This window comes from Mustela erminea, chromosome 13, assembly GCF_009829155.1.
Source record: "Mustela erminea isolate mMusErm1 chromosome 13, mMusErm1.Pri, whole genome shotgun sequence".
Taxonomy (NCBI): domain Eukaryota; kingdom Metazoa; phylum Chordata; class Mammalia; order Carnivora; family Mustelidae; genus Mustela; species Mustela erminea.
The window spans coordinates 19,479,705-19,495,364 of NC_045626.1; the positions used below are offsets into that span (position 1 = coordinate 19,479,705).

The 15,660-nt window shown below is 39.9% G+C and overlaps 1 protein-coding gene across 13 annotated transcripts in view; it reads left to right on the forward strand.

Annotated features, from left to right (window-relative positions):
* The window catches only part of TCF4 (transcription factor 4), a 348,714-nt gene that overhangs the window by 169,674 nt on the left and 163,380 nt on the right, over positions 1-15,660 (forward strand). For 12 of the 13 annotated variants that reach the window (XM_032311422.1, XM_032311430.1, XM_032311426.1 and 9 more), the window contains one exon: positions 7,474-7,538. In XM_032311422.1, the coding sequence (XP_032167313.1) occupies positions 7,474-7,538 (65 nt within the window). Of the gene's footprint in view, positions 1-7,473; positions 7,539-9,302; positions 9,447-15,660 lie in introns of those variants that run through there. The other variant, XM_032311433.1, reaches the window with a different exon arrangement.

A 15,660-nucleotide genomic window follows, 5' to 3' on the forward strand; every position in this document is an offset into this window, starting at 1 on the left:
GAGTGAGGGGACTGTTTTGGCTGTTGTCTGGGGCATGTCCCATAATCTAAGGCCGTACTTTTTTATTTTGCGTTTAGAAAGTGCTTTCTGGTATACGAGAGACGGTCACTCAAAATGCTTATCATCTCTAGCCTTTTTATCCAGTCCTTTTTGCCTTACAGTCAGAATTAAAAGGATGTGAAGGGAGGGGTTGTGGTGCACAATGAGAAGACAGGTGGAATAATGTTTGTTAACAGAGGAGGTGCGGACATTACATCTAGAACACTCCAAAAAGAAGTGGCATGTTGTCTAAAGGAGCTTTTGTGCTGGAGTTGGAAGTTTATGTTCTAGCTTCATCTCTTGATACCTGTATAACCTCTTCTACTTATGGAAGTTGGTTGTCCTTTCTTCATTTTATTAAAAAATAGAGCTTAAAGTGCCCACCGAAGAAGTTCTTAGGGTGTGTTGTCTTAAATGTGTAAGTTAAATTCCTTCGCATACCATACAGTGCTTTGCAGATGTAAGTGCTTTAAGGAAAATTCAATATAGATTCTGCACCTAGACAGGACCCCAAAGGGGAGAGCTTTGGTGGTGCCTCAAGACAGTCATCATATCTGGAATCTTAGTCCGCCCACTGTTTTGAAGGCAGCGCAGTGTCTAGACGAGATGAGGTGAATCAGTGACGAAATGCAGCCAAGACTCATAATTTTCCAGGATCAGAGCTATAGATCATTACTGAGTATTCTATTTTTATGGCTTAAGCACATCAGTGAAAAAGAAGACCGATGCTAGTCTTTTCTGGGGAGATGGCTAGCTCCCTACTTCCCATTATCCTTTGCTACAAATTATGCGCCTACTCACCTCCCCCCACCCCTTGTCTTTCTGGTCTCAATTTAGGAAGAGGGGAAGGAAGAAATTTTTTCTAGGCTGTGGAATGACTAGTTTATCTGCTGGAATTGAGTTGTAATTCTTCTTTTAGCATAAAATTTATTAAGTTTGGATTTTTGAATGCCGATGGATTGAAGATCGAGTCGTCCTGGTACAAAAAGATTCTGTAGTAGAGAACCAGTGCTCTTTAAATTGTGGAGATCGGAAGAAGATCAACTTCTGACTTCTTGTAAATGCCGTCTCGGCCTCTCACCACCAAACAGGGATCTGGGGCAAAGTGGACCAGCTAGTCGGAATAACAAAGGTGTATCTGCATGGAAACATCACCAATAGTGAACAATGATTTTGGATCAACTTAGTTAAAATAAAATACAATTTTTAGGTTTACAGTATTTATTTCATAGTAAATGACAAACATTTATTGACCTAATACATTCTTAGTGGTAAGGGTTTTGTTTGTTTGTTTGTTTGTTTGGGTTTTTTGGTTGTTGTTATTGTTTTTAAGTAATAGTAGCTCCCAAAGTTCCTCATGACTTGTATTAAGAGACAAAAAGATATGGGGCAGTTAGGTGTAGTCACATAAGTTTAAGAAAGATAGTGTTAAGCTAAATTAAATGTCTTCCGTGAAGGACTTGTCAGAGGCTTTAACATGTTAAAATGTAATGTACATTTCTCGGGGAGGGATGTAGATGGGGTGTAACATTTCCTAGGCCCTTGAAATTGGCCTTCCTTTTGTTTTGGGGAGCCTGCTGTGGGCTTATTATTTCAGAGAGACCCTCATGAACGACGCTGCATTGTCCTAGATTATAATGGTATTTTTTCCTTCCACTCTTCTCTGTGTATCTTAAGACGAAGTCATACTCTTCACATGGGGAATGTGTAGAGATTCAGGCTGCTGCCATGTTCGTGGATTAGTGGCTTCAAGTTAACGTGGAGAAGGTTGCAGCTTATTGTACGACGTTACAGGTGTGGTGTACATCATTTGCACAACTCTAAAGTACCAAGAGACCTTTTAGGGATAAAACACCATGTAAATGTAAATTATCACCACCTATAAGACACTTTCATTAATTTCATATCAAATTCATGAGTGTTTTGAGCTCTGGGATTTGAGTCTTCAGTATTGGGCTTCTTGCTTATTTATAGATTTTTTTTTTTTTTAAAGAGTTTAAATACCAACAGCACAGAGTAGTGCTAGACCATAACCTTTGGAATCCAAGTGCCAGGGTTTGAATCCTGGTTAAGTCACTTACTGACTGTGTAGCCTTGGGCAATTTTCTGTATCTCAGTTTGCTCATCTACAAAATGGGTGTTTATTACCTGCCTCCTAGGGTTGCTGTGCAGACTGAATAAATCAGTCTACCTAAGGCCTTTGCGTACTGGGCAACAATACATGGCCAGGACTCAGCTATTCTTACTTGGGCAAAGGAGGGAAAAGTGAGCATGGAAAAGATGAAAGGATTCTAAATAGTAACCTCATGTATATTTTCAGAACTGCCCAAAATTTCAGTCATTGTTTAATGATAGTCTTTTCAGTATGCAAAATCATCATCATCATCATCATCATCATCACAATACTAATTAATAGGGTAACCAGGGATAGGTTGGGGTTGGGGACAGGGACAGAGATTTATTCTGATCTGAACATGGTTATGATGAGTTCCCGAGTCTGATGCCAGGGAACAAAAGGCTCATTCTTCAGTTCCCAGAATGGGGATTAACAGTGAAGCAGCCTTGCTGGGTTTGTCCTGAAACATCAGATAATTTTTCATTAAGGCTTTTCATGGGACGATATGTTCCCCTGGTACAGGTGCATCTTTTTCAGTGGTGGGTGAGATGCCTACCATTTATATATAATTTTAAAAGTGACCTTTTAAGAATGAAAGGTTAGAGACCCAAACGTGACCTTGTTATCACCCTACTGGTCAACCACCAACGCGGTCTTCTATGTCACAGCTTATCTGCAGAAATCATTGTATCAATAAGTTGTTCTTGTCTGTTTCCATGTGGATTAGAACTGTTCAGGTGTATTCATCGACCAGAACTGACACTTCTTGGATGTATCCCTGTGAATGAATGGGTTTATGAGGTCATTTTTTTCTTCGAGAAATATTTTCATTCTTATTCAGTTCCCTGGGCATTCTCTTACAATAGGATACCATGGATATACTGAAAGAAAAAATTAGAAGGCAAATAGGAAATGACAGAAGAATATAAAAGTACTAAATTTGGAATTATATAGACATGTGTTAACAATACTGCACCCAAACAAAAAAAAAACAAAACATTTTTCCCCCTTAACCTTTCCAGGGCAGCAAGATAGAGGATTACGGAATAGATCAAGAAGAATCTAAAAAAAATTGGAAGCAGCTTATATTTTCTGCTCAGATTAGTTTTTCAAGGGCAACAGAAGAGGCAAGGAAATCCTTTATTGATTATCAATTATAGCCATTTTTAATAGTCAAATTTAAATATAGGTTTTAGCAGCTGGTGGGTTCAGTTTGGTCAAAACACGTGTTGACTTTCTGGATTGTTTGCTCACTGTAGATGCTGACTCGTTCCGGAGAAGGGGCTGCGTGTTGATCTCCTTTGTCTCCAGAAGGATTGATTGACGGATGTTGTGTCTGCTCATTTACAGCGTTTTTCTTGCTTAATTTAAAAAATTGTGACATAGTATTACATGTTCCTTGTATACATCATTTTTGCAGAAGAAAGTTGTTTAGCCAATATGTCGACTTAGTTTATATGAATTCGTCTCTATAGCTTTCATTCAGCCTTCAGTGTGCTCCATTAGGTCATATCATTCGCTTCATGCAAGGCAAATCATCACCAGCAGCAAAATTTAACATTTGGTCCTTTTAGGTATAAAAATGAATCAAATGCCTGACAAGATTGGTTTCTGGTATATATTTCAGAAGCCCCCCCCCCGCCCCCCACCCCTTTATGGGCATACAACAAATGTTACTAACGGGTACTTTTAGTTTCTAAAATATGGACAACAGTACTCCATGCAGTAAAAGACTTGAGCGATTAATGCTACCCTTATGCCTCTTTTGAGTAGTTTTAGCCATGGGGCTTGGCACTGCCACCATTGTCTTTGTGCCAAAAAATATCCGCAGCGGCTGTCGCATTCTAGTACTGGAGGGTCGTCTCGAAAATTCCGCAGTGAGCGCGCCGGGTTTGTTCGTCGCTGCTATCTCTTTTAAATATTGGGAAAATAGGGTCTTTCGCTCTTTCAAAGCTCTGTTGTGGTTGTGGGGATGGGGGGGAGGTGGGTGTCGAAGAACGGAGAAGGGAGGAAGGAAGCTGTCCGCGCCAGCCCGTTGGTCTAAGTGACAAAAACCCACGCCTGACATAGAGTAAATGCAGGCATGGAGGGGCTTTTGTGTTCATGAGCACAGATAGTCACTTAAGAATCCTCCTCAAACATGTTATCAGCGCTCTTGAACATTTTATTATCTGAAACAAATGTTGCAGTGAATTTTAAGCAGAAAATCAACATCAAAACCATAGCTAATTTTTAATGGGCAGTTTACACAAAGATACATACATATATATATATATATATATATATATATATAAAATCTATGTTTGTGTGTATGTATTTTAGAAACTGAGATGTCATTGTAAAATGGCTGCTGTTTGTCATTAGCAAATGATGGGAATAGATCTCATATGTTTGAGAAGGTGCTTGGGTTTATCCCCAGTCCCTGATTGTTTTGCTCCCAAACAGGGGTTTGGGCTCTGAGGGCAGATTTATAGTTGAATTTGGAAACAAAAAGATGTAATAAAGTTAAAGGCTTACACTCTCAGAATGAAATGTGTTCGTTCAGGATCTCTGGAGCGATCTATTTGATGGTAAAAGTGGTTGCTATAGATGAAATCTTTACAAGGAGCATAATCCTAAAAAAAAAAAATAATAAATAAATAAATAAATAAATAAAAAAAAAAAAAAAAAAAAAGTGCACCTCCCAGCCTCCTGCTGGCTGCGCTGCCTCTTTGGTACCTCGCAGACTTCGACAGAGTCCTGGACGGGTGCCCATTGATGTCATGGAAACACTCGAATTACTGAGAATGATTCATGTCTGTGCTGGTCTCTTACCTCCCCCACACAAACAGGAGTAGATTTTTAACCCTGACAACTTGTAATTTGCAGTGGGTTTATTTTTGTATCTGGATAAATATTTTTTAACAAGCAAAATTAAGATTAAGCAGTCTGTATCTGATATGATAGTAGAGGGTGCCGTGTCTCTGTAGCCAAGAGCACTTTGGGGACCGTGGGCAGCGCGAATTCAGACTCTCTTCTTTCCTCCCTACCCCCTTGCTCATTTCATTCCACTCCCCCTCTCTTGATTTCTCTCCTTTCTCTCCCATTTATTTTCATTCATATTCTCTCTCTCTCTCTCTCTTTCTCTCTCCCTTACTATGTGCACTGACCTTCCGGCTTTAAAATAATGGAAGGAATAGCCCCAACTTGTATATATGAATTGAGACAAATCCTGGTAGGAAAATTCATCTCTCCAGGTCTATGTGCTGGAGTCGGGTTGGGGAATAATGCCAGGTGGTGAGACACTATAGGGGATAGCTTCAGTAATTCCTTCTAGGGGGGGGCAAAAAAAAAGGATAACCCTTCTTCCTTCTTACTGTATTTTGCAATCCAATTTTTGGAAATTACCCTAACAGGACACTAGATGTTCGATTTCCTAGGAAGTCAGAGTAAATTCTGCTTTATCCCTCTATCTTTCTATGTATCTGTCTGCCTACCTCTCTACCTGATTTTCTGGCAGTTAAACAAGTGAATGTGATGTCAAAGAGAACTATGTAGTTGTTGTTATTGAAGCTTTTTAGACACAAGAACTTAAGGAAGGACAGACATCACTTGATAGCTCATAATGGCCGAGCTTTTTCTGTTAGTAATATTTATAAAGGGGAGTTAAAGGGTATAAGTAGCCTACGTTTGACTTAGAACAAAAAGTAAATATGTGTACATGACCATTTATGCTTCTGCAACGGGTGAATGTGTCTTCTGTTTAATGTAAAATCCTCATACAATGAAAGTTATTCTCTTAGATCTTTCAAGACTGACAGTCTATGAGATGGCATCCTGTTTCATTGGAATTGAAACTGATATGGGCATTGATTTTCTACTTTGCCCTGAACACTAGACCAGAAATGGGGGAGCCGAGGGAGTGTTTTCCTAAACCCAAGATTCACTGAGGCCAGTAGAAAAGTTAATACCGAGAGAGAGGGGGTTAATTTTAAGATTCAGGATTGGCTTTCTTTGAAAATCCCCTTCCGTTTTATGTACATAGTGACTTCAGTACCAGTTACACTTTTGACAAGATAGAAGATTTATTAAAGATCCGTTCTTTGTGTGGTGTCAGGAAGGTAGACTCTAACAGCATTGTCGTTGAACCAAAAGATAAAAAATGACTGCCGTTACTTTTAACATTTATTTTAACTGGCATGGAGGGAGGAATACTTGGGGGTCATAAACTCTAGAAGGACTTCAATTCCGTCTCTCAAAATACTAGTTCTGAATCTTCCCATTGGAAAGAATAGTAGAGTTGTGGGTAAAGTACTATGTCCCCCTAAGCTCTAGTCTTGAAGAGAGAAGTATCCCTTCATCTTGGGTGGGGTGAGATGGGGTTTTTCTTCTGGGTACTTGGTCATGCCACTAGTCCTTTTTGATGTCCTAAATATGGATCGATTTTTCCGGGACAACTCTTCACATGTCACTAAAGTCTGCTGCTTAGATCTCTCGTAATGGGGCTTCATTGTCTCCCTTGCAGATTATTAAAGCTAAACATACTTCTAAAAAAAAAAAACAAACGAGCAGCCTTGATTTTATCCTTAGATGTGTCCAAATAGCACCTGAGGCTCCATACGTCCATGTAGAGACACCTACAGATAAAAACTGAGTTGTTAGAGTTGGCACAACACATGGACAGTCCATTATTCCTGGTTCTACTGGGTCACTTGGTAGAATCTGAACTTGGGTTCAGAGGAGACGATTTTGCAAAAGCTCCCTTTCCCCAATGTAAATTCCACCATCATCGTCTTGATCATGATGGGGTGTACCCCTGGGAAAGGGAGTTTAAAAAAAGAGAGAGGGAGAGAGAGAGTCTCAGAATTTTGAGTAGTTTCTTTGCTATTTTCACCATCTGGAGAGCCTTGATTGATTAGCTTTGGCCTCACCATTAAGTGTCAATATAATCAATGGGAATTACTAGACTAGGGTCATTACATAGATAATTTGCCTGCTGTGTAAATAAAAATGAAATTGTTTAAATTTTGCGAGAGAAAGAAAGTGAAAATAAGGGCTGACAATTTGTTTGTTAGAGAAAGTGGAGGCCATTGGAATGACAGTTTTTGGAAGTGTGGAGCAGTTTGGCTAAGAATAGGAATGAAGGATATTTTTTTTCCAGTTTATCATAGCCAGAGAGAGGAAGTGTTATTCCCTCTCTTGCTTGCATACATTGCCAGTAGTGCCTACTTTACGTATGTAAACATCGGGGAAGAGAAGTGGATGTCTGTTACCTGGAGATTTTTTTTTTTTTTAAGGAAAAACATAATTTACACTTTTTTTGTTGTTTCTCTTGGCAGGTAAAACAGAAAGGGGCTCATACTCATCTTATGGGAGAGAATCAACCTTACAGGGTTGCCATCAGGTAAGTGAGACTCTTGCTTGGGGAAGGGTTGAGAGAATGAACCTGGTAAATCAGTTTGTTTTGTAAATTAGGTGATGCATTTTCGAGCGTGGCACTAAGATGCACGGAGGAAAGTCTGCCGACGCCTCTGTCTTTTAAAAAGTAATGAAATAGCACAGAGCTTGGGAGTAATAAACCTCTTGTTCTCTAGATCCCTGCCGTATCACAACTGCCTTCACTGGCTTGTTTTTCTTTTTTAATCCATCAGCCCGTACCAGTGGCACTGTTTGCAAACTAGCAATGTCGTTTAAAGTGATTCTATCAAAAGAGTTTATTTGCAATTAAGAACTTAAGAATTTCTTACACTAGAAATACTTCGTGCAGCCATGTGTCAGACCCTAGGTTCGGGTGGTTATTGCCCTAAATTATAGTTTTCATAGGGGCTGGATGATGTTGTGTGAAAACAGGGTTGTACTGAGGGATAAAAATGTCTGTGAAAATATGATTTGTTGTCCCTTTTTGTTTCTGAATTGTTTTTGGCTGGAAGTCAAGGCCAGCAGGCTAACAGCAAAGCCGTCTCAAGGGAAGCATGCGTGAGCTAGAAAAATAAGAGTACTTTAATTAAATAATAAAATGCCAGTGTAATACAAAGGTATAGCATGTGTGTGTTTGTGTCTCTGTGCACTCTGCATTTGCATACTTTGCCCTCTCCAGAGAAAGCCCAGTTCTAAAAATACTACCCCTAGCCAAAAGTATAAGCTTTGTTTTACGACAATTGAGTTTTGATAGATGCTTTCTTTTTAACTTCAGTATCGGTATTAATCGTACGTTTGAAATCCTTTATTTTGCTTAGGATTTAGACTTTCTCTTTTTGTAAGTGCATCGGTGTCTTACTTGGGAGAACTCTTGCTAGAATTTAGTAATCCTGTCTCATATTCAGAGCTTTCTACTGTTTCATTCCTCACCCAAACCGAATGTACCTTCTTCTTAAGCTAGAAAGGGAAGGCTTGCTCTCGAACCTTCTTCTCCCATCTTCTTTAATGGTCTGGGGGGGGGGCGGAGTGGGGGGGATCGGTTTTGAATTTTTGAAACAACCTGTTTAATATATCCTGGAAAATGTGAGCAGGCAGTTGTAGCAATTAAACAGAGGCTGCGAAGGATGTTACCTTTATGTATCAGTCAGATGTCAGTAGAGGTGGAATTCTGGTGGAGGTTTATTTTATTTTATTCCCCCCCTCCCCGGGATATATTTGCATTTTTAAAATTGCCTCCTCTGACCCAGCCACCCCTTCCGTCCTATTCAGCATCTGAAAGCTTGGTTGCAATGAGGGGAAGCGGTGCTTGGGTTAGAGCTCCTGCCACAGGGGCTGCACAGTACAGTTCCTAGCAGTTTGTTTGGAAAGAATTCCGCAGGAAAGAAATTCACAGCCATTCCAGCACAACGGAAACATCTTTGGAATGTGAGTGCAAATGTTCGGGGCAGATAGCTCGGGCGACAAGCCTCTCAGTGCCGAGTCTCTAGTGTAAAGCTCCCAATTCCTGCAGAAGGGCCGGTTCCTGTGTATCTGGTTTCTGAGGGTCAAGGCAGAGGTCATTAGAGTTTTGGGGAGAAGAAAGTTGACAACATCCTTCCTTTTTGCAGATGGTCATGGCAAGAGGTCTCTGTTTTTGCTGGGCCTCTTTTTCTGGTCAACGAGAGAATAGGCTTCCTCGCCCCCTGTCTCCTTTCTTACTAATAGGAATTGGCGTGATTCCTCACAGACACAAAGATTTCCTCTGCTGAGTAAGCGCGAGGCCCCTTAACTTGTTAAAGCATCATCCAGACCGCGTGAGTCTGTCTGTGTATGTGCGGGGACGCAGACCCTCCCTCGGTTTGTGGGAAATACTTCCCTCGGGTGAAACTGAAGTTATTTTTTTGGCAAACACAAGGTGAGAAGTGGAAGGGGCAGAGGGTGGAGGAGAGGTGGACGGACTGGTGTGTGATGGCTGAATTTCTGGGCCTCGGGAGGCTCCTTCTGAGACGTTCGTGTCCGGGAAAATTCTGCTTCCTATCGGAGTATGACTGCATATGCTTTTCTTAAAAAGTCTTCATAATGTAGCTGCGGAGTGTGGAGAATTTCTCTCTTTCTTATTTCTGCTTCATGGTCGTGAGTGTTGCAAGAACTCTCTCTGGGCTTAGCATGGTCTCAGCGGTATCCGTAAACAGTGTGATCCCTTAAGGATAAATAAAAGAGCAAAATTTCGGAAATTCCCTGACTGAGAAAATAGGAGCTGGAGAGGAAAAGTGCCCGTATTATGAATTTCTGCTTTCCGTGAAATTTGAGACGAGAGCAGACCATAGTGTGTCTTCCAGTGCATATCTGTCTTGTGCCGAATTGCTTTTTGAATGTCCCTGTCTCCAACACCAGCTATGCAAACCAAAAAGAAAGGCAAAGTCTGGGGTATCTTGGGCTTCAAGTCTAAGTAGCAGATCACAGCTGAAATGATTCCCCACTGGGTGGCAAGGTGAGTGGCTCTCCTGGAGAGGAAGCTTTTGTTTCTCCTGTTTACTACATTCTAGAGATGCTGCGTGGAAATCCTTTAGATGATATGCCCCGAGGAGCTCCAAAAGCAGCTTTATCGTATTATAACAATGTATCCTGTGGACTTAGAGGGATGAGCCCTGTGACATGGGAAGATGCTTATTCAGGTCCCAGTAGCCTTTTGTTTGGTGTACAGAAAAAGTGGTGGTAAGCAACAGGTAGCAAAATGCTCTCCTGGAGAAATCAATTATTATTCTGAAATGTATGTTATTTTAAAAATGCGGCAGGTTAAAAGATACATGTATTTTACATATATGTATATATCTCCATTATGTTTCTCTTAAGGATTTAACAATAATAGTAATAGACACGTGGCTTTTTAAAAAGCAGATATTTTAGCCAAAATACAAAAGCTGGCAGGTTCTTTATTAAGTTGTTTTCATTATAAATAGTAAAGGGATAATATGAATTCATTAATGCATTTCCAAGTAAAATTATCAGAAATAAACATGGTAACTTTTTCAGACTTTTGAAACTGTATAGGAAATGAACCAATAGACAAAGCAAAGCAGCCAAATGGACTTTTTTTTTTTTTTTAAGTTCTCACTAAATATGACAAAACTAATTTAAATCAAATTGGGGTACGGAAATCACACCCAGGCTTAAAATGTTCTTGCCAAATTGCAACCTCATACTACTTTTACTGGCAGAGAAAATAAAATTTATAATGGAAAGTCTGACAGAAATGAAAATGAGCGGAAATAAAGTTTTTCGCAAGATCATCCAACCTTAATATGATAACCAATAGCTAATACCTAATGGGCATCACTGCAGATGACAAAAGAAAAAAAAAGTCATTTGCTTTTGACCTCTTTTGCTGCTTTGAAGAGGATGTTTGGCGATTGCAAACTTTTTTATCTTGCCGAGATCTGTTTTTGAATGAGATGATGATGTCAACACAACTGATTGTTATTAAGGCAGAAGTTTTCCCCTTAAATGGAAGTTCAGGATTGATTATCAGGAATTGTTTGTCTTTTCTTTTTTTGGGATATAGCCCAGGTCTAAAGTAGTGGTTTCATTATTAGTATCTCCTGGGCAAGCTGTGTGTGGGGTGTGTGTGTATGAGGGGAGTACTCTATGGAAACCTGGGCCCTATCTGAGACCAATTAAATTAGAATCTTATGAGTTGGGCCTTAGCTTTTCTGACAATTCCCCAGGTGATTGTACTGTGCAGCTAGGTTTGATCATTTCCTAGAATGGTCTATAGGAATATACTCTATTTTAAAGACATGTCCAAAAGCTGGTATTGCCAATGACCTTGAAAAAGCTTTTAGACTTCTTGCCTTAATTTGGTTATTCAGGACATTGAAGAGGCAGTGAAAATTCGTGATTTACTGAAAATCAGGGAGATGCCTTGAAGTCTTTACACAAAATTCTGCAACTGAATGTCCCAGCCCATATCTTGTTTTTTTCTAGTGAAGTCCAAGGTTCTAACCTCATCCACATTCTTTCTGTTTCTCAGCAAGTAATCAAATAGGACTATGTCGATAAAATTATTTGATGTTGAGATCTTAAAACTGACGGGATTTAAGAATTAGGCTTACTCTCCGATACTTTCGTTATATTCCAGAAACTTTGAAACTGTATAGAAAATACGTCTTCTCTATATGAAATTGGATTTGCTCATAAGCCTCGTTGTTTTGGGTTCATTGAAATAAAACATTATAGTTGGTGCTGAAATGAATGGCACACTGAAGAATTCATTTCTTCTCTTAATTATTTTTATTTTTGAAACAAAAAGAATTACAAATGACTTCATTCTAAAACTTTGGGCTCCTTTAACTTTACCTTATGAGAAGCCAAAATGGAAAGGATATAAGCAGAGAAGGCATGCAATCCTTTGTCCCTTCTTAAGAAAATGGCTATGTAGGTCTTGTAGAAACAGAAATACATGTTGCCTTTTTTTTTTTTTCTTAATTTGGCATTATACTTTGTTTATGGTGGACGGTGGATCAGTCTGGCCCAGTGCATTCTTCCCAGGACCTTCTCCCATCCACGTACTGTGTCTGCGTCCTGCCTTAGCACTTTGAGTGCTTTCATTGTAACTCTTGAGTTTGCCCTTACTTGCGCTCATTGAATGTTGGTTTCCATCAAGATTCTGTAGACTCCTATGAGGCAGGGACCTCGTCGGCTTTATCTTGCTCTGCGTACTCCGTGCCTAGCAGGGTGAAGATTGTGGTACCCTAATGTCTGTTTCCCCCGCATCACGTTTAGGGATCATTTTGAGAGAGGGAAGTCAGAAAGTGGCGATGTATGGGAACCATAGGTTTAGCAGTTTTCATACCTACAAAAACGAGAAAATCACGTCCTCTCAAAGAAAGTCCTTTGGAGGTCTGCCCTTCTACTGTGCTGTGCGGGCCCTGGAAGGACACAGAGGTCCTACGGTGGAGAGTCACTCCTCCCTCACCCTCAGGGCGCTGACCGCCAGCCTGGAGGTGGTCTCACTGTTCCAGGCCTGAATGTTCAGAAAGGAAACAACGAGGGAGTCACATGTTCTGTGTTTCTACGGGGGCGCGTCATTGGAACCAAAGGTCAGAATCGAGTTCCATGCTTTCTGAGTGTGCCAGGGAAGACAGTGGGCAGAGTATTTAAAATCGCGACAACTTCAGATCATACAGGGCCCTTAGTTTGCCCAGTAACTGCCATTGAGATTCTGCCCCAAGGAGTTTTTCAGGCAGCAGCTTGTTGGTTTGGGGGCATTGCTGTGGGCGAAGCTCTCACCCAGCAGCCACCCCGTGCTCACCAAAGGGGACAATGGAACCATTCTTTCCTCGTATTGGTAAATAGGTATTTATTGGCCCTCTAGTGATCTGTTAGGTACTAAGAAGAAAAACAAAGGGATGCTCTTGCCTGCTTTCCCTTCAATGCCCCCACTAGCAGCTTTCTGGATATCAGCAGAGACAATTAATCTCCCTTTGTTTAATTAAAATTTTTTTTTAGAAATCTTGTGTAGTATATATTTTTCAATATTCAGAGAAGTTGAAAAAAATAATAAAGTGAAGTGCCATATACCCACCACGTAGATTAAACAGTTGTTAATATTTGTTATATTTGCTTCACGTGTATAACTACATATACACATTTTTCAGTGAACCATTTTTAAGTGGTAGACCTAATAAGATTTCACCCCTAGATTTTTCAGCATGTGTCTTTTAAAATTATAAACACTTAGACACTGAGGTGAAATACTGTTATCACCCCTAAAGAAAATAACAATAGCTTCCTAATCTAATACCCTATTTGTATTCTGATTCCTTAAGTTGTCCCCCTATGGAAATGTCCTCAATAGCTTTTTTACCCTCTTTGTCATTGCATTTATGTGTGGTATTTGGTTTCTATTATCTCTTTATGATTTCTTTTAAGCTAGAACAATTCCTGTAATTTAAAAAAAAATGATATTTACTTTAAAGAAATCAGGCCAGTTGTCTTGAAAAATATTCTTGCATCTCGAATTGTCAGATTATTTCTTTGTGGTGCTGTTTAATTTGTTAAATTAAGTTGAAAGGTTTCTTTATGTGGATGTTGCACATTTTTGGCCTGAGTATTTCATAGATGATGCGGTGTCCTTCATATGGGATGTGATGTCAAGTTATGTTGCTATTGATGATGCTAACATGGATCACTTGGTGAGAGTGGAGACCCTCACATCTTTCTATTGTAAAGAAACCTTTCCCTTTTTGCCATCAGTAAACGATCTTTGTGTTGATACATTAGCACTGGGCAAATCTCCCATTTCCTCAACAGTCTTTGACCTGATGGTCTTTGCATACACTGATGATGCTTCCCTTTAGTAGCAGCTTTTGAACTAGTGATTTTTTTTTTTAAACTCCATCAGTCCATCTCCATTTATAGCTGACATTCTTCTGTAAAAAGCTTCCTTTCATTGTTCATATTTTAGCACTGGTAATTTAAGTACTTCATACATATACAAGTAAATGCTAGTAATGCTTGTATTGGATATGGTACTGCAGGGTACTGGAAGCATTAAAGCATTCTTCAAATCTCATAAGGTGTATTGATAGGACAACGGTTATAGCTCAGGCTAAAGGTCAGAAAAGCTTTAATTGCAGGAGGAAGGAGATAATTATAGGTATGTTTCCTTGCAAATTAAACTCTAGCATTCTTTGGCTGAAATTTGGGGCCTTATGACAATCTGCATCTCTAGTTGTTAGATTTATCTTGTCATAAACACCGGAGTTTCTCTAGGTTCTCTGTTGGCCCCTCTGTACTCTGGGAGTTTTTCTTAAAGACCTCCCAAGGCTGACCATCCGTGGCTGACCTCCGGAGTCCGGGAGGCAGCTGCGCTGCTCAGAGTTGCTCACGGAGGCTCATTGAGATAGTGGGTCTGGCTCCTTCCCAGTCAGTCCTTCCACAATCCAGATGTGACTGATGAGTGGGTGTCAAAACAAATGGGTTTCTAAATGTTAGTCTGGGCTCTATCTAGAGGAAGCCTGGGAACTTAAAATTAGGCGCTGGTATAAACCTCTATGGTGATTATTATTGTCCTCATTGAATACTTAAGAAAACGAAGCCCAGAGAAGTAAATCAAGCAGGCCTAAGGTCACAGCCCTGGTAAGCTTCAGAGTCAGATTTTTGAGCTCTCAAATGTCCCATTTTCAAGCCAGTGTTCTTCCCGTGGGGGTTCCTTGCTACGCCAACCCATGATGAGGTTTCTAGGCTCAAAGATCCCTATTACAGCCCATCTGGAAAACCACTTCTGGTAAATTCCAGGCCCACTGGAGAGTCTGGACCTGACATGGGGCCTGGAATGGTAGCTTCCCTCAGGTCTGTTCAGCGTGTGCTAGAACTCTGAGCGCCAGCCGAGGGGAGGGGGGCCACATGGCTCCTGACTGTGTGACTTTTTTTTTTTTTTTGCTGTTATTGTTTTTAAATAAACCACATGTGTCTATATGCATGATCCCTTCTGTAACATCCTCAGAATTAGCATGTGCAATTTCATTAAAACCAATAAAGATTCCCTGTGAAAAGGCTGGGGTAGAATATGCCAATTCACATTTTAGCAACAGCATGAACACTTTCTTAAAAAATGTATAGATTATATTTGGGCCTTGCTTTTTGTGCAATGCAGCAGAATATGGTTTGCTATTACAAGAATTTGGATTCTTCATGGATCAAAGTATTTTTCCAAAAATGTAAGAACTACATAGAGTGAAATTCTGAAACCAGACCTTTTGCAATCTCTTATGTGTGACCCCATAGTTTTTCGATGCTGGCATTTAACTTGCTTGTGAAATATTTGCAACGACAATTACGTGTTAGAAGCATAGACAAGTTTTAGACAATAGTTCAGGACAGTGAGAGCGTTCAAAAAATTGAAATTGCTCTGAGATGATTTATGAAACACCAAAAAAGTGAAGTCCTAGTATCTGAATGGAGATTTCATCAGAATCTTGAGATTAACTTCTCTTTTCTTGTAAAAAGTATTCAGGGGTTTTTAATGACCACTAGCAATTAGGAATTTAATTCATCTTTATATTTTTGACATGGAAAGAGAAAGGGGAAAGCCAATTAATGACTAAACAATTGATTTAAATTAATAC